Source organism: Colletotrichum paranaense, assembly GCF_030867605.1.
Source record: "Colletotrichum paranaense strain IMI 384185 chromosome Unknown Scaffold_7.1, whole genome shotgun sequence".
In the NCBI taxonomy this organism is placed as follows: Eukaryota; Fungi; Ascomycota; class Sordariomycetes; order Glomerellales; family Glomerellaceae; genus Colletotrichum; species Colletotrichum paranaense.
The window spans coordinates 253,047-271,529 of record NW_026848965.1 but is presented as its reverse complement, the minus strand read 5'-3'; the positions used below and the strand labels follow the sequence as shown (position 1 = coordinate 271,529).

General features: G+C 54.6%; 4 protein-coding genes across 4 annotated transcripts; 1 reads left to right on the top strand and 3 right to left on the bottom strand.

The window, feature by feature from the left end:
* Positions 1–1,103: 1,103 nt before the first annotated feature.
* CPAR01_08882 (uncharacterized protein) lies at positions 1,104–2,619 on the top strand (the record flags this gene model as incomplete). The annotated part of the gene is made up of 2 exons (XM_060493149.1): positions 1,104–1,878; positions 1,934–2,619. 2 exons carry the CDS (start codon positions 1,104–1,106, stop codon positions 2,617–2,619), a joined length of 1,461 nt encoding a protein of 486 aa, XP_060347279.1.
* Positions 2,620–3,576: 957 nt separating this feature from the next.
* CPAR01_08881 (uncharacterized protein) lies at positions 3,577–5,034 on the bottom strand (the record flags this gene model as incomplete). Its single annotated transcript, XM_060493148.1, has 2 exons — positions 3,577–4,193; positions 4,290–5,034. The coding sequence occupies 2 exons, from the start codon at positions 5,032–5,034 to the stop codon at positions 3,577–3,579; spliced, it is 1,362 nt and encodes a 453-aa protein (XP_060347278.1).
* A 2,240-nt stretch (positions 5,035–7,274) lies between these two features.
* On the bottom strand, positions 7,275–8,973 carry CPAR01_08880 (sulfatase; the record flags this gene model as incomplete). The annotated part of the gene is made up of 3 exons (XM_060493147.1): positions 7,275–8,132; positions 8,189–8,773; positions 8,836–8,973. 3 exons carry the CDS (start codon positions 8,971–8,973, stop codon positions 7,275–7,277), a joined length of 1,581 nt encoding a protein of 526 aa, XP_060347277.1.
* A 1,064-nt stretch (positions 8,974–10,037) lies between these two features.
* CPAR01_08879 (uncharacterized protein) lies at positions 10,038–10,601 on the bottom strand (the record flags this gene model as incomplete). The annotated part of the gene is made up of 1 exon (XM_060493146.1): positions 10,038–10,601. One exon carries the CDS (start codon positions 10,599–10,601, stop codon positions 10,038–10,040), a length of 564 nt encoding a protein of 187 aa, XP_060347276.1.
* Between the last annotated feature and the right edge of the window lie 7,882 nt (positions 10,602–18,483).

The following is an 18,483-nucleotide window of genomic DNA, read 5'->3' as shown; positions in this document are numbered from 1 at the left end:
CCGCAACACTGGCTGGGGCCAGGCCTTGGCGGTGAAGTGGCCTGCGACGAGACAGCCTGAGATGTGAGTAATTCGTTCCCAGGAAATTCCTAAGACGGTATGGAAGAACAGGTTGCGGATGGAAGATCGGCTCGTGTTTGATTTATGCTTGACAATGGAAGCATCCGAACAGACGACGAAACTGGACAGTCCCCATCCCTTTAATCTGCGGGAACGGGAATGGACCCTGAAGAAACCTGAATCCTGAGGGACCGAAGTCAACCACCAGCGTCCCCACGGAAGTCTTATCGTTCCCGCGCTATCCCTTCTGTTAATTGTTATCGATAGAGGAAGTGGAGCATGTCGAGATAGGTAAGGTACCTAGGTACCTAGCAGGATGCACTTCGATAAGACACCTTGACTGGGGAAGCGATTACAGACCCCAAGGTACCTTACCCGTATGTGCGTAGGTACCTTGATGGGAGTACACCGTACCCCTCCATCACCGCCTCTCTCATAGGTATGGCGGTCTCCCTTGCCTTTGAATCTCGTTTGGGGGCATCGTACAAACACAACGTCTTGCAGATTTGAAGACGACAGGTTCAAAGGAGAACAGTAGAACAATTGCTTCGAGTACAGATTCATCCCCAAGGCCATCCGGCGCCATCTGCCATCCGCCACCTCCAACAAGCAACTGCCCGTGACACCCCGCACCCGCCATTCGTCCCAGGTTTCGTGACTACCTTCCTTAATACCCGATTATTACAAAGTACCACCATCCAGTCACATCACCGCTAACAAACGAGCGGACGGGTACTTCGAGGTTTCGTCCATCTGAGTAACACCTGTACTTACTGCCAGGCTAAATGCTCGCGGCTCGACATGTACCCTTCTGTCCCCTCCTTCCCATTCTGATCAGGTGCGCTCCTCCCCGCCCCTACCCAACCCAAGCCCACGCCCTACCTGACCTTGCTCTGACCGACAGTTACCGACTGCAGCCTCAGCGGACTGGGCGGGCTACAGCCGAACTCAAGTCAACGTCGTGCCGTCTCATCCCGTAACCTCACTCGTTCTTTTTGCCGGGCAAAACAGTCTTTTTTCATTCCTCTCCCTCACCTTCCACCATGTCCGCTTCCGGAGTATCGGTATTGGAGGTGCCCGCGAGCAGAATGGATAGGTTCTGTCTCTTACCGCCAGAACTCCGTACAGCCGTTGTTGAGTGTGCCGTCGCTGACTGCCGCTACGGCGATGAGTCCGATTCCCTCGCCGACTACGCCTTGGTCTGCAAGGAGTGGCAGGCCATCGTCGAGCGTTTCAACTTTTCCGTCCTCAAAGTCACCCTGGCCAATCTTGACGACTTTGAGTCTTCCATGGTCGGCTCTCGCCGCAAACTCGTCCAGCGGATCAACCTACACGTTGACCTGCCCGCCTACGACAATGATCCCTGCGAAAAGAAGGAGACCTGGGAGGACAAGGCCGAGAATAATTCGTGCTTTACTCTTGCATTTTACCGTCTATTTGGCATCATGAATTCCTGGAAACCAGAGGATGCCACCCGTGACGGCATCGATTTCTCACTAAGCATCTCTTCACCCAGCGACCTCCGCAACGCCAACTTTGAGCTATGGCAACGACGCAGGTGGAATATCAAAGATATCGGCGAAAAGCGTTTCGCCGACTCTTGGATCGATTTCGTCGGCCAGGATGAGGAGTTTGACCGGGTTAACCACCTGCCTGTGGTTAAGGTGATAAGGTCATTCACCGTGAGCCCTCAGAACCACCGGGCGCTGATGCCCGCCGCTCATGCCGACATCATCGCCCGGCTGCCCGGGTTGCGAACAGCCAATTTCGACATCACAAAGGACCGCAAGAAGGAAACCCGCAAAATTCATTTCAACCGTGCGTTCCATGACGATGTTGCTACCCTCCAGGTCCCCTCACTAACACTGGCCAGAATTCGCCGGTTCCATGACAAAGTGGCCCACCTCATTAGAATCTCTCACCATCATGTCCAATACGATATCATCGTGGCGCCAGATCCCCCACGAGACGCTTGCTGAAGGCGACAGCGGTGCCAAGCTCTGTGAAAAGCTCCGGCGTGCCGCTCAGCATCTTAAGGAGCTCAGCGTCACCAACGTCGTGCGTATCAGAGAATTCTTGCGTCCTCACTGGCCCATGGGAACGGACGATACCGAGCCGTTCCTGGCGAACCGCTCGTATCACCCAGAGTTCTGGCTGCTAAAGACTCTCTACATCTCTTATGGATCTATCTGGTACAATACAGAGTGGCACAAGCAGAGCGACGATATCAATGAATCCTCGGAGCTAGTCGATTTCCGCCAGAATATATCCCTCGCCGCCGCCCGGATGGCGTCTACGATGCCCCAGTTGAAGCACATGACCATCAAGCAGCGGCCTCTGATGTGGGCAGGCAAGCATGAGCTCGAGTACAAGATCGAGGACGACGATAAGGCCTACCTGACTTGGACAAGTACCTTTGATTTCAGGCCATGGGAGCGAACGGTGGAGGCGTGGGTCGAGGTGGCGGCCCGGCAGGAGAGGAAGCTCGAAGTTCGCATCATCACTATGGCTTGGCATACTGACGGTAAAGCTCCTCTTCTGCCATCACTCACTTTTTGAATACTCTTTCTTTTTCGGAATTGAGGAACTCCAGTGCGAGCATTCCCTTCTTTCTTTTTGGGACTTTGGAAGGACGGAGTTTTTATGGCGTTCTCGAAGCATTTTTGGCACTTCTCCTTGGTACCCCTCTCATTACACATGGTTTATGATACCCAGGGTCCGGAACCGCTCTTCACGGCTTCATGATTATATCCCAGGGAAGGGGTAAGCGGGCAGTATTAATAGACTCAAGCCAGGATGAGGGCGAGACCTCAGCGGGGTGAAGGGGAGGCTATACCATAGTGGTGCGACTCTTGGTAGATACGTTGAATGAGCGATACACGATTCGAACACTTGGTCTCTTTGTTTTGTTCCTTTTTGACTTCGTTTTCTTGATGGGTTTCCCCGGTCTTGTGTCATGATTCAGGATGAGATGGTTCTGCTACACGTGCTGTGACCAGCAGTAGCCCAGTGCTGACACCGCCTCGATGGCTGGTCCACACTTGCATGACATGCAGAGTATGGGTGGGCTTTGATCTGATGGTTCTTAATCATGGTGGTTATGATTAGCTGAGTGTAATCTGAGTCTTGGAAGCAGCTATGAGATTTACAATGAGTTTTCTCATGAGAGATGAAATCCAAGGCTCAGAAGCAGGTAATAGATTTACAATGAGATCTCTCATGAGATGAATAAGCCAAGGTGCGTTCACATACGTGACAGAAGGTCCATACTTACTAGGTAGATAGCCATTCTCATTCACCATCTCATAGGTCAGATGAAGTAATTTGAAATCATTTGATTTTTTTTCATCTTATTGATGCTGAAAAGAGTAGCTCTCTCCAGATTCCCCAACGCCATGTTGTCCCAGACGCCATTACCCTGAAATCCCATGAACCAGATATAATCATCTCACGCGTACGTACACATCTACAGTGAGCCGTTTCTTTGGGCAACACTCAAGAATGACCCCACACACCTCACTCATCGTCATCGTCATCGTTCAAATCAACCTTGGGCCCGGGTCCCCAGCTGTACCTCTTGCGCGTCCTCAGCATCCAGCTCCAATGGCTCCACGGGTCCTCCGCAAGCTTGGTCATCTCAATCACATCTCCGTGGCCCTCCCACAGCGTGGTGAGCCCATACTCGACTGCCATCCGCGCGTACTTTGTCGCCAGCCACGGCTCCCCGATGCCGTTGTACTCGATCGCGGCGAGGGTATACGCCTCAGTCAACAGGCTCCAGTTGTGCTCCTGCTCATACAAGGAGATCAGCAGCTCCGCCATCTGCGGGGTCGCCCTGGACGCGGGGGTGTAGTCGTTGAACTCTTCCCGCAGGGAGGCGATCTGCTCGATGCGGCGGTCCGACTCGTCCGTCTTGAGGCGGTGCTGCATGCAGTGGTGGCAGGAGCAGTGGAAGCCCCAGGTGGAGTGCAGGCGCTCGCGGCGGGCGGCGCGGGTCTGCATGGGGTCGATGTAGGAGAGGGTGAGCTCCTCGCCGGGGATGATGTCGCGGATGGCGACGGTGCGCTGGGTGAGGGTGCGCGGGTCGAACCAGTAGTCTACGTTGGGGCGGCAGTCGTGGTTCATGCGGGATGCTGGGGTGCCGTGTTAGCCGTGTTTGCTCATGCAGGGACCTACAAGAAGCAGGGAAAAGGGTAAATAGGGGCAGAGGAGGGGGGGGGGGGGCTTACTGTTGACGAAGACGGCGTAAAAGTCATCATCGCGCTTCGCATCGTCCATCTCGACATCAAACGAGTTGGTCACGAGGATCTTGTCCACCATGGACAGGTGGTCGCCGTGGTAGCCGTGGCTCGACATGTTGAGCCACTGGCTGCGGTGCTTGAACTGCAGGAAATCCACAGCGTGGGCCTGCATCTTCTTCATCTCGTCGGGCGGGATGTGGCTAAACGCCGCATAGTCAATGAGCAGACTCGCCGTCTCGCGCAGGATGATCTCGCCCCGCTTGATTGGCAGCGAGGCGACCAGGCCGTAGTCCTTGCCGGGCACTTTGGCGACCTCGAACTTGGGCAGCGGCTGGTTCGAGCCCTCGAGCTCCTCGGGCCTGGTGAAGCCCCAGCTGCGGGTGATGTGGGCGGCGCGGTCGGCGTCGGTGATGATGGATATCCCCTTGCCGCCGTAGTTGGCCGCGTGGTAGATGCAGAATTCGGGTGCCTCTGTGCCGTTTTTGAAGCAGGGCGAGGTGTGCGTCCACGCGGAGCCCGAGGGGGTAGAGGAGGTCCCCGCTGAGGAGAAGGGGAACTGGTCGGCGCGGCCGCCGAGGAGGTCTTCCTTGTTGCGGCAGATGGGACCGTTGTTGGAGGAGGCGGCGAGAAGCTGGGAGGAGATGCAGATCTCGCCGGAGCTCGAGGAGATGACCTTGGATTCGCGGAAGGCGAGGGCGGAGCTGGCGCCCAGGAGTGCAAGTGAGGGCTTCATGGTGATGGAGGAGAGATGTGTGTATTAGAAGAGAATGATAATTTTCGGGTCGTGATCTACACAACGCGCGAATAGAAGTGAAGAATGAAAGGATGAACAGTAGAAAAGGGAGAATAGGAGAAGGAATGGGAGAAGAGAAGAGGAAGAGTTGAACACACGCTCACTTTCGTCCCATTGATCTATGATAATCGGACTCCCGGCACAGCTCGAATGATTGAAAGTGGGACGAATAGATATTAAGTATCCGCACCGCTCGACACACAATATGGCAAGATGCGGCACGCAATAAGCAAGCACGGAAAACTTGGGCAAGCTTCAGAAGCAAACCCTGGGCGCTTCGACTCTTCTTTGGAAATGCATGCATGCGCGGGACGGGGTTCGAGCTCTCGGCGCTGGCTGGACCAGCGTTTGGGATGCTCGCGGGGGAGCAACAGGATTGGAGCATGGGTGGAGGAGGAGGGATAACTCACACCTCACAGCCTACAGACCCCATAGACTATAGAACGGATGGTGATGGGGTTTGCGGGAAAGACGTGACAAGGTCCGCGAGCTTCTTGGGGCCCGGATCCCTGTCTTGAGGTCTGGATGTTTGTGTGAATGGTCGATTGCGTTGGAAGTCTGAGTTGCCATTGAAGCTGTCCACGGGTTCCGTCTGACACTTTTTTTTCTTGTCTTTTTTCCCTGGTCCATCATCCATGGGATCATTGGAGTATGGACGGTGGACCATGGCCCATGGCGAACCCCAGGATGGAGAGAAACAAGACTTTTGACGAATGTAACCCTCGGTAACTTTAGTAAGGTTGTCTTGTAACGAGGAAGGGTTAAGCGACTCATGGTGCGAAGGACGACAATCCCCTGTAACCCCTTCCCGCGACCCAATTGGACATTGGCGTTGTTTGATGATTGATGTTGTTGGTAAGGTATGCAGGATCATAAGAAAAGGGGGGGACGGAAAGGATGGCGCTAGGTTGCAGCGCTGCGATTGTTTCTTGTGTCAAGATCCTCGTTGATGGGCGTTCAAGGGGGTTGTGCGCTCGTGTCAGATGTGTTGCAGGACGCTGGGGTTGAGTTCTCGAGTGCACCCCAGCACTCCCCGTAAAGCGATGGTGGGCGGGAGAGGGAAAAAAAAAAGGGGTGGCGTTGCAGACAAAACGGAATGGGGCCCGGGTTTGGAGGTCAGACAAAACAACTGACACACGCCGATCAGCGGGAGAGCCTTGGCCTGCCACTATTTTGTCGGTAACACGGCACCGTTGACAAGTAGTAGCCTGCTCCAATGGTCCGTATGTAGGTATGAACCCCTTGGCTAGTTGGCCGTAGGGTCCCCAGCAAACTACCTTCTCTTGCATGGCGGTTGTGGAGTGTTTCCAAACCGATTCTGTGGGAGAATGTCAGGCACAAGAAGGGATAACAGCAAGTGGGTTAGAGTTAAAATTTAGGTACGCTTGCAGGAGATGGTGGTGGCCGCGGCCACCTTTTAGCCGTGGCCTTTTTTGGTGAGTGTCGTCAGGATTGACTTACCTTTCTCTGCCTCAGTCGAGCCAACCTGAGCCCGCGGACTATGGAGTGGGACGGGCTTCACATTCTCGCCTGTGGATGCTGCCTTGGCTGCCCCGCTGGGGACATGTGCAGATGGAACATTTTGATGACCAAGAATGCCTGCCCGTAAACATATTGTCGTGCAGCTGCCCAGAATAGATGCTACCGCACATGTGTCGAGGAAACTTGCGACGACGCGGGAGCCACCTGCGCCCACTGTGGCGGCTAAAACATAACACACAGCACAGGTCCCGAACCGCACAGGACGGCGTGGGCAGACCTGCAGGTGCCGTCCTATCCAGCGGATCTCACTGTACGAGGTACGAATAGCCGGCGACAAAGAACACAAATCACATCTCAGCTGCCCGCCAGCGACCGGACGGTGGTAGTAGGAGGGGGGCGTCGACGACCTTATATAGTGGAGCAAAGTGAAGCATCCAGACCTCTCGAGTCCCAGCCGTCGGGTTTCCGTGAGGCCGATGTTTTGGATTTGCATGTTCCGTGTCGCGTTTAGAAAAAAGGGTCGAGCCGAAACCAGAGCCGGAACCCAACGGAAAAAGTCTCCGGTCGCGGGGACGGCCGTGACCCACCCCGAAAGTGAGCCCGGCGAAAGGTGGAGATCATGTCCGGAGCACCGGTGTCTGCGGGTCGCTTCATTCGGCGAATTGATCACATCAATAGCAATTTCTACCATAATCAAATCAGCACTCAAAGTCCTTCTCCAACCGTCCGCCCCGTCTCCTAAACTGATCCGCAACACTCTCCATCTCCACAGCAGGAAACCTCGGGTCCTTCTGCCACGGCAAGAAATCACTACTCGCCACCATCCACCGCAACACAACCCCTTCCATCCGCCTCCTCACCTCTTGATACTCGCCCACCTCAGCCAGGTTATGCAGCTCCCCTGGGTCCCCAGTCCGATCATACAGCTCCGCCGGCTCGTACAGCCGATACACGAACGTCCACTCCTTGTCCCGGCACGCCACGCTCTTGCCCACAATCGTCGTGTCCTCGTGCTGCAAGGCGGCTTTGATATCGTACGGGTACGGCGCCTGCTCCAGCAGCGGCTCCTCGCTCGTCAGGAACCCGCCCTCGGAAAAGGCAAACTCCTTGTGCTTCATCGTAGCGTCCGCCGAGGTCAACACCTCCGCGAGCGAGACGCCGCAGTGAGGAAAATGCTCCCCGATACCCGCAAACTGCAGCACCGTCGGGACTAGATCCACCATCTCCGCCATCTCGTCGTACACCACGCCCCGCGGCAGCCCGCAGCCGCCGACAAGCAGCGAATCGTGGGTCAGCGAGTCCGAGAGGCCCGACGGCCACTTCTCAATCATGCCGTGGTCGCCGAGGTACTCCCCGTGATCCGTGAAGAACAGCGTCACCGTCGAGTCCCAGTAGCCCAGCGCCTTCGTCTTGTCCACGACGCGCCCGAATTGGTCGTCGAGACGGGAGATCATGCCGTAGTAGGTCGCCATCACCTCGGCCCAGATCTCGGGCGTCGCGCGGTGGGTACCATAGCGCTCGCGGTTGAGCTGCATGTAGCGAGGCTCGTAGCCGGTCTGATAATAGTCCGTTAGCTGCGATAGTCTCTGGAATCCTCCAGGAGTGCACTCACCTTATCGTCTGGCTTCGTAGGCACACCCATCTCACCGCGATCATACATTGAAAAATACGGCTCCTCCACCTGAAAAGGACAATGCGGGAAAATAAGCGGCATGAACAAAACCCAAGGTTTATCCGTCGGCGGACACTCCAACCACTTCAACGCGCCCTTGACAACAGCATCATCATAATCCATCGCCTCCTCATTGTTCCTCAATCCCTTGTAAAACAGCCTCTTCCAGATATCTTCCTTATCCTCGGGCTCCTTGTTCCCGCCACCCGCGAACCGCGGCACGAACTCGGGCGTCTCGAGGAACCCATACTCATCCAGCGACAGCTCCGTCACCGTCGGCGCAAAGGTATCGCCCCTCGGCGCGAGGCACGCGACGTGGTACCCTCCTTTTTCCTTGAGCGAACGAAAGAGGTTGGGCTCCCACGGCTTGATGAGGTTCTCGAGGGAGCGGTGGCCCGTGACGTGCGGGTAGTTGCCCGTGAACATGCTGCACCGCGATTGCGTGCAGACGGAGGCCTGGACGAAGCAGTTTGTGAAGCGGGTGCCCTCGGCCGCGAAGCGGTCAATGTTGGGCGTCTTTACGGTCTGTCAGAACGTTAGTGATGTTGCAACGATGGTTCACTTTTGAGGGGAGGGTGATGTGTGACCTTGTTGCCATTGCAGCCGAGTGAGTCGTAGCGAAGCTGGTCCGGCATGAAGATGATGAAATTTGGCTTGTCCACCTTGAGCCCGCTGGGCTTCGCAGGCTGTTCATATGGAGGTGGGATATCTGATGAGGGTGCCATCGCGAGAGGTCTGTCTATTACACACTTTACGCTGCGGATTGACGTTGTCGCACTGCTCGCAAATTGAGAGCAGGAAAGTCTCTTCTAGATATAATCAACATCAAATCAGGAGCCTTGTCATTTCTTTCACGAGGACACCATAATAATCCACTCACTATCCCAAACCGCAGACCCTCACTGGTCGGACGAGGTTCAACACGGCGATGCGCGTCGTCCGTAGCACAGCCGACAACCGCTGCGATTATCCGGCGAGATCCGGCGATGAGTGGAGACAATAGGGTGGTCCGTATCCAGCGGTGCCGGGATCGGGCCAGTACCGCGTCCGTTTGTTGGAGCACGAGTCGGGGGATTTTGATGGGTGATCGTCGCAAATCATTTGCTTGCCGATCACATGGTCCAAACGCTTTTCCCCCCAATACCAACTGTGAAACAAGCCGGTTCGTCGATTGAAGCTGCTTCTCTGCAGCCGGCCGCATTTTGAGGTACCGTGCCGCAGGAGCGGCTACTAGCCCAATGACAATAAACATTGACGTCGGACCTCCGGCAAATATTGCCAATGCGGGGTGGCTGTAACGTAGGGCGGCACACGGTCTCACAGGATCGACAGACTCGGGGTAGCACGGGGGCATGCGAGAAGCCATGGGTCATCATTTGCTTTGAATTGTTTGGAGGACAGAAGGAAATTATACAGCATTAGAATATACAAATATTCTACAACCCGGCATTCGCCTTCACCACACGGTGATTCCTGGTTTCGTTCACACCGCGAGACGGGCTTCCCGGGGGTAGTCGTTAAGTTTATATACGTAAGAGTTGCGCCCCGAGCCATTTCCCGATGCCGATGCGCGGTAACTCCACAGGCGGTGATAAAATCCCCGTGTGTATGGACCATGCAAAGGACAGAAGGTCATCCCGGTGCGCAGGGTATAAAAGTGTGTGTCGTCGAACGCCATGCCATGTTGAGAAAAATGCTGAGTGGTTTGTACAGCGGGAACCGATCTGTACAGAAGAAATTTGTCCGGGCAAAAGTTGGACACTTGATAAGTTTTGGTTTTGTTGGTTGCTTAGTTGAAGCGCTCCTTCTCCCGCAGGCCGCCGATTGAGTCGATATCGACAGAGTAAAACTGCGACTTGCTATCCTTCTCGTACGCCGGGAGCTGCTCATCGCGGACGGGCTCGAGGCCAACGGAGCCGCCATCGCCAACGCGGACGACGAGGACACGGCCGCTCTTGCGGCGGCCGCCCTCATCCTGCTCGTCGGGGAAGGTGATGTGGATCTCGGGGACGTTGTCGGGGGAGTGGGGAGCGGACTGGGGGTTCTGGAGCATCGGCGAGCGTCCGTCCTGGCCGATGTAGAGGACACTTGAGCGGCCGTCTTGACTTGTCTGGATGGTGAGGTTGTGGTGGTTTCTGGCGCCGCCCTTGACTTCTTGATAGGTGGGAAGCATCTGTTCTCGGCGTTGTTGCCTGCGCATGCGGCGCATGAGGAAGAGTGTGGAGACGAGGAGGAGGGCGAAGAAGATCAAGGCGAGAACGACAATCATGAGGTTGAGAGTGTCGCCGCCATCGACGTCGCGGGTGACAACGCCAGGGGCGTTGCGGGAGATGAGGTTTTGGATGGAAGGCATTGTGTTGGTCGTGAGCGGGTCTGATTATTGCTGCAAATATCCCTTTTCTTTGGTGCGAGTCGAAGAAGAGAGCGGTATTCGGTATAATTATTAAAGAGCGGACGACTGTAGGAGGGGATTGTCAGCCATCGCGAAAGGGGTTTGTTGTTTGAGGGTCCGACATCTGGTGAGACATTCTGGAGCATTGTCTGGTGAACACACAAAGGGGAATAGATCCATTCCAGATCTCCCTTTTCTCACCGGCCAACACACACAATAGTCCTCGAATGTCCAGTCCAGAAGGGCGGATTTGCCTCGCCTCCCAAAAAATAGAAGTGGCACGTACGTAAGGGATTAAGTCTTCTCTCTGTGGCAGGCCGTCGCGAAAGTCGTTAAAGAATGCACTTGTCTCTCGGTGTGTCGTGGATATTTTTGGATTTGAGGGTTGGGTGTTTTTTTCGGTGTAGTTGTGATGGTACGTAGTGAGCAGGTTGGTTATTAACGATAGGACGGAAAACTGCTTAGTGAATGCAAGCGGAATTTCCAAGGGGGGGATAGTATTAGAGAGTGACTGGAAGGAGGGTGCTAATAGAGAGCGAGTGACAACAAACGGTCCTGCAACGTACAGCAAGGACAACGACGATTTGAACAAAGTTGTTGAAGAAGAAGGGGAGGGAAGGGAGGAGGAGAAGAAGTCGAGATGGAAGGGAACGAGGAAGGATATGTCCTGGTTGGAAAATGGAGAGACAGGGGTAGCGCCGAGGAGGAAGAGGAGGTCTGCGGTGTGGTGTGTGTGTGTGTGTGTGCCTGGTACCTGCGTTGGTGTGTGGACAATTGGTGCGCAGGCTTGCATTAGGACTGGGCAGCGGGTAAGTGGCTACTGCCCAGCGTGTGTGCCAGTGTGGGCGGCATTGGACGCCTGGGAGGAAGACGCGATGGAGCCATGCCGTTCCTGGCCAGGCATCCAAGGATCTATGCAGCAGAGGCACAGCATAAGCGCACAGAAAAGGGCGGCATCATTCATCATGGCATGGGGCGGTTCGTGATCACAGATTGAATCCTTTCCTAGAGCCCCAGCCTATTGGCAAGGCGGCAGGGATCATCACCGAGCCAGACCGGGTTGAGAGAAGCTCCAGCCAGGCAGTACATAGGTACTTGTTATCCGTCCTATACGTACTGCGTATGATAAGTACATAACATCTGAGGTACGAACAGAGAGGCTAAAAACTCAGGAGAAAGCTGCTTACCGCCTTGGACAAGAAGCGAGGAAAAACTAAGCAGGACCAGCCAGGACGGGAGTGGAAAAGAGGAGAAGATGGCAGCATCGGACGACAGCAAACGGTCCTCCCACCTTCCCTTCCATGGAATCCATAGTTCCATTGGCGCACTCCGTAGTGGATCTGGACCGGGCCAATTCTCCATTCTGGCAAGCACTGCCCATGGAGCAACTTTACTGATTTGGGAACATGGGAAGCAACGCCCCAAGATTGAGCCCATCTGACAGGCACGCACGATTCGTCAACGGTCTGTTGCAATTTCCGCCATTGGCCAATGAGGCCGTTGCGTGACTGGAAGAAGCGGGGCGGTGTCGGGAGCCGCCTTGAAACGGCGTCGATAATTGGGCGGCCGTTGGTCGTTTCCCAACTAAGCTCATCGACCCCCTGCAGGGGCTCGTGGTCCGTGAGCTCGTGTGCAGCCAGGAACGAGCGAGTTGTTCTTGCTCTGCTCTTGCTCCAGTTCCTGAATTCTGCCAGATAATCCCCCCTGGCTCTTGCCTTCCTCCTCCGAACCTGGGCGGCTGTGACGACAAGCTGGGACTCCCCTTTTTCTGTGCAATCTGGACTCGCAAATCAGCACCCACTGCGGCCTTGTGCAAGTGGGTCCATTGGATAGAACACGCGGTTAGCGTCGTGGTGACATCCATTTCGAGAAGGAAGGTGCGTCCTTCGTCAGCAATACCCGGCTTTCCACTCTTCGAGGCAAGCCGCAAGCCACAACACAAACAAATCATAACGACTTGGAGAATAACAATGCAACGCCCGTCGAGAACATGAACTCTGAATGCTCTCGGATTCGCCCGACCAAACTATTGCTTCCCAAATCTCTTTTTCCTTTTCTGCCCTTCCGTCCAGTCCGCTTCCTCCTCTGCCGCTCTCATCTCGATATCACACGGAGCTATAACACACCGGCGCCTACCAGTATTTTTCTCCCTCATCACAAGTCTACCGAGCGAAAAAGCTGCCAGCTTGATCCCTCTTCTGCCCAGTCTAAATGTCTCCGGGTATCCGTACCATCGTCGACTGACAAAGTTGTCCGTCCCAATCCGGTCTTGGCCTCTCCCGGGGCCCCACGAATGCAATCATCCAACATGTCAAATCAGGTTTGCTGCTTGCTGACTCTCGCCCAATTCTAGAAAGACTTCATAACTCATTCCGCCCTCTCCCACCTTTTTGGCGGCGGCAACGTCCCGATGCCAGAAATAGCGTCGGAGCTCCAGCAGCCACCTGGTCACTCCATGCCAGTGGGGCCCTCGACCCGCACCGTCATCTCTGGCAAAGCGAGAGCCTCGTGGCCCACGATGGCCCCGTTGCCCTACACACGAGATTACGAGCTCGTGAATGGACTCTTCCAGTCTTCCACGCCTACCACGGTGCTGCCGCCTGCGAGCCTCGTACACAACCCAGAATTCAAAATGCAAAATCCTGCCCGGCCCGTAGCGATCTTAGCATAGCCTTTTCGTCCGACTCCGCCTGCCGGCTCCTGTTGTCGCAGATCATCCCTTTCGGGACCGTCTACGAGATTTCCGGGAATTGCTGTTGCCCCTTGGAGACAAACGAGAGTTGTTCATCTCGTTTGTTGTGAAGCACCGTTGCATTGTTCAATGCAGCGACCACCTCTTATCCCACAGCCCCTGCCCCTCCGGGTTTAATGCAATACTACTACTGACAACTCGACACCGAACATACCGAGCATATGGTCCGAGCCACATGTGGCGCTCCTTTGTGGCGTCCGTCCGCTCCGATTCACCACGGCGCCACAGAGAGACAAATAACGACTCTCCTCACTGGGTCACTTCCGCAACCATCATCATCCGGTTTGATGTTATCTTGACAAGTCGCCCAAGTGGGATATTCGACATGTGGCGGTTTCCCTGAGTGGCCATCGCTGCCGAGAAGGTCTTTGACCTAAATACCAAACGCAATCAGGCTGCACCGTCCAGAGGCACATCTCATTGCCCATGTTCCTGAATAAGGTCTGCTCATTTTTGACACGTACAAGAATTTCATTGTGGCCTCTTAGCGGAGAATTTGGACTACTTTCGACCTCAACCGCAGCTTGACTGGAGGTAAGCCCATGGGCAGTTCCCAACCAGGCGTTTGCTAAGCCTCTTGGTGAGCATGATGAAGAGTTCTTGCAGGTGACAGCGCCTGACGACATCTTGGGTCTCCATGATAATGAAGCTTGCTAATACTCGCCCAGTACGGATGACAACGCATGAGGCAGTTCGCCCGCGATGCTCTTGCGCTGAGGTGGCGGTCACGGCCACATCTTGCCTGCGAACACGATACATGCAACGATACCAAAGCAGTCTGGCAGGCGATTATCTTGCGCAAAAGGACGATTCGGGACATGCATCGCTCATCTGTTCTGCGTTAGTCTACGGAAACGATGTATGCAACAGCACCGAAGCAGTCTGATGGGCGGTGAAGCGGACCAGAGCCTGTCCAAGTACCAAAGACAACCCGCGCATCCCTGCTTGACTAGCAGTGTCGACCTCAACCTCGTGAACTTCCCGGCCGCGGTTTTCCAGGAAAGTTGCGAAGCATAGTAGGTGTCTGAGGATTGGGCGCCAGTGCTAGGCAAAGATTCAGTTGGCAGGCATCTGCAGTACAGTAATCACGACACACAAGACCTCGATTTGAGGATGCCCAGTGGCGAAAGAACATGTCTTGAACCAAGTCTTAACAGGATCGACGAAACACACATTGGCAAGTCAGCGACAAAGTTCCGACTCTTGCTTGGCCTTGTACGAATGCAGCTAACCGTCGCCATGCTGCGAGAGCCCCGCGCGATCACCACCGAGTTCCAGAGGCGATGACCGTCTTGTGCACCAGACTAATCATAGTAGGAGGCGGTGTGGCATTTTTCGGCATTACAAGTGCCACAGCATCAAGTAAGGGTCTGGAAAGATATCGATCCCTCGCAGTCCTTCGACATACCTACCCTGCCTGCCCACGTACGAATCTCTGTCGGCCACATCGATATTACACAGCGGCGAGTGACTGCACGATCGGACTACCTTGCCCGAAATGTCTCAGCAAAAGGTTGCCGGCAGAGGCCTTCATTGAGGAGCAAGTTTCTTTAGCCCTCCTTGCGAAGAAGCAATTGTGAGGCGGTCAGCGACTAGGCTAGCCAAGCAATATACTTCTAGCCAATAGCTGTACTCCAAGTCATCCCGACATACAGTTGATCGTGTCCGCAGAGCTTCAGACTGTCCATAAGCAAGGTCTCAATGGTAACGAGTGGTGTCAGAATCGTGCACCGGATCCAGAGGCTGGCATCTCTTCTCAGGACAGAACGACTCGGGGATACTCACTTGCTGGCGGAGGCTGAACCAGACCAATGCAATTGGCAGGCAACGACGCCCCTTGTTGCCCAATAAGGTCTGCCAACTCGCAGACGAACGTCCAGTAGGCTTTGTCGCTTCACGATAGAAGTTCGGTTTATCGAAAGCGGATGATGCTTGATTCTCGGACTTGCTTTTTGGTATGCTCTCCAGGCATAATTTTGTTTTTATAGGATGTCTTGTGGCGCCGGAACCCCGTGAAGATCACATGGATCGCTTCGTCCGTAGGGTACCGAGATGCAGCTTGGCGAGTGGCTGCTACTTGAGCAGAAGGAAACATGCAAGCCGGCCAACACGAGTCGTACAGCATGCTATTTCGTCAGCAAAGCGAGAGAGTTCATGAGTACGGAGTAGTGAGAGTGTGACCGCACGAACTCCCATCCGGCCTTGTCCAGCCACTCGTTCCGACCTACTGGAGCAATGAGCCTCAATCGATTTGCGCCTTCATGCAATGCTATGGTCACCAAGCCGCCAGACTTTGATGTTGGGATGCGATAGCTCGCAGCGCAGTTTCCAAATACTGGACAGGTGATATTGAGGAATGTCGATCCCTGCCGTGACCTACTTCCTGGCGTACCATCGTCCAATGAGACCCTACCCAGGCCTGTTAAGGAGGAACGTGGACGGACCAGGCCGCCTGGAATGAAAAGCAGTCGTGACTGGCCCATTCAAGTTGGTAGAGTTGAAACACTGAAACAACGACAACCCCGCCAGAGTGGACCAAGACCAATCCGGGGTTGACACACTCAAACTTCGGGCGGTCTTTTGGGGTATTTCCTCGGGAAGGGGGAGAAAGTCCCAGTCCCTTTGGAGTTTCATGAAACCCCGTCGGCTCGAACAGAAGGGGGGAGGCCATTTGACTCCATACACATAGCAATTCTGCATAGATTGCTCGCAGAGGTGGAGCGGTATGACACAGCAGTGCACGTTCTAAGTACCAGCGTTGCACCCGTGGGATGTCGCAGAGTAACGCTCAGCAAGCCAGAAAGCACCTTGCTCAATATTAACCTTTGGTCAAAAAGGACGAGCGGTCGGCGGCCACGACACTGGGTGAAGAGGCGCTGCTCCGTACAAAACACGGCTAATTCTTACCACGAGGGCTAATCCACAACCAAGACCATGGCTTTCTGCTCGGAGCCGGGCGCTGTCATCGACATACATCTTCAAGGGGCTTGCGCTCCAAGTGCAGTGTAACGCTGCGTGAGAATTTGCTCGTTGGCGAGCGCGTTGGAGATGAACACAAACAAGCGAAGGGCGAGCGGGAGCAACTTGGCGCGCGCGGGTGTCTAGAACAAGCCCTTGCCAGCCAGCCAGCCCAGCCCGTGAACTCGGATGGCAATACATGACGCCTAGAAGTGAAGTGCCTTTTACGGACACTCTTGGTTGCCATGCTGATGGGACCGATGCAGGTTTGACAGGGCGTGTTGGGACGGACGGAGAAGCTCAGGGACGAGATGGGCCAGATGGCCGGCCCCGGCTCGTACCAAGCAGAAACGTTGACGGGCTCATTTGTTCAGCCGAGGGATGGCGCAACAAGGACGTGCCAGCGCGCCCACCAGCAACATTACAGCATTCCGGTATGCCTGTTCATAAGAATTGCGTTCCAGGAGCCAACAGGTCCACGGAGGAACGAAACATGTCCATGATATTCCCATGGACTAGCGGCTCTTTTTTCTCTTTTCTTATTCTCTATTTTCCGCACCACCGCCACACGGTAGTACATGATACACCGACCGCCCCTTGCTTGACTTCTTTAGAGTAACAAAAACAAGACTCACACTTGGCAAACAAGTACAAGAATGTTTTGTTTCTTGCCTCTGATTAAAGACGTTGAATGTTTAGCGACGACTTGCGGGACCAACGGCACCGCTCTGGTGGATTCATCATGTATTGAAAACACGAGCCACGGTTCCTCAGCTTGCACTTATTGTTGATGCCCCTATGCCTGCCAATCAGCGCGTTTTGGTTGAATAAAAGACATAGAGATGAGGAAGCCTTTGATACCTGCAAAGTATGTTCAACCGAGGTACATGACAACGATGTTCCTTCCTCAGATTCTCAATCGAAGTTTCGGACTGTACGAGTAAGGTGAGACGTCAAGGCAAAAGGAAGGAAGGAAAGAAGGTATGGGAAGATGGTCTGCCTGCCTTGTTGCAGAATTCAGTAGCCCAACTTGGAAGGCGAATGCTGCCTTTCCTACCTTGAGCAAAATGTGCCTTCCGATTTACTTAACGAGGTGACACAGGACGGGGCTGCAGGCAACATCGCACAAGAGCCTCCTTCTCTCTTTCCTTTCCTTTCCTTTCCTTTCCTTTCCTTTCCTTTCCTCTCTACTCCTTGTCGATCATCCTACACTCTTCAACGCTTCTCAACGGTCGGACAACGAAGAAACACACGTTGAAGAAACGAAGCGCCGTTTTTTTTGTGTGTGTTCAATCTTGCTGTTGCCCGTTTCGGTTCCTCGAATCTCAGAGACTTGGCTGTCGTTTCTGCCCCAGAATCCCTGAAGATCATACACGGAACTCGGCCGGAACATAGTCGCAGGTACATTTCCGGCACATATCGCCGCCCCCTGATCCTAAATCGCTCACGCCCCCCTGAAGTCCAGTCTGGACACTTTGGACAAGAAATCAAACGCGAGACGGCGCAGTGATAGCGAGACGGCATTGGACGCTCGACCAGGGAAAATCCGGGGTTGTGGCAGTGTAGAGGCGACCTGTCAATCTTCAAGCCACGGTTCGCCTGGGTTGCCATTCCTAATTCCATCATCATTGGCCTGTTCAGCCACCGTTGAGGCAGACAACAACAAGTTTGCTTTTGCTCCTCACGAGACGAGAAAACAAAACATTCAAGCCACGGCTGGCCGTTCGTCATCAAGCAGTCTTCTCTTACACGGCGGCCCACCCAGCTGCTGCAGACTTGTGGTCCCCTTTCCCAACCCCTGGTCCAGGCTTGTTCTCCTCGCTACGCCGGACGAATACCTTGACCCTGGATTCGGTCCTCCACAAGTGGTGCTGCTGCTCAGTGCCGTTGCCGTCCTGTTGAGAAATTGAGATGTCTCCTTCACTGCCGCGTACGGAGTACTCTGCACGACGACAATAGTGGAGAGACGAGTAAAGCGACATTGTCGGGTTCGTGCTGCCTGGGCGGGCTATTGATCACATCACCAGCGTATTACACCCTAGAGACGATACTACGCAAACCACGGGCTGTAAGCAATCAATCACACGCGCAGTGTTGTCTCTCCACAGCAGCTGCCCCCTTGTCCGTATTATC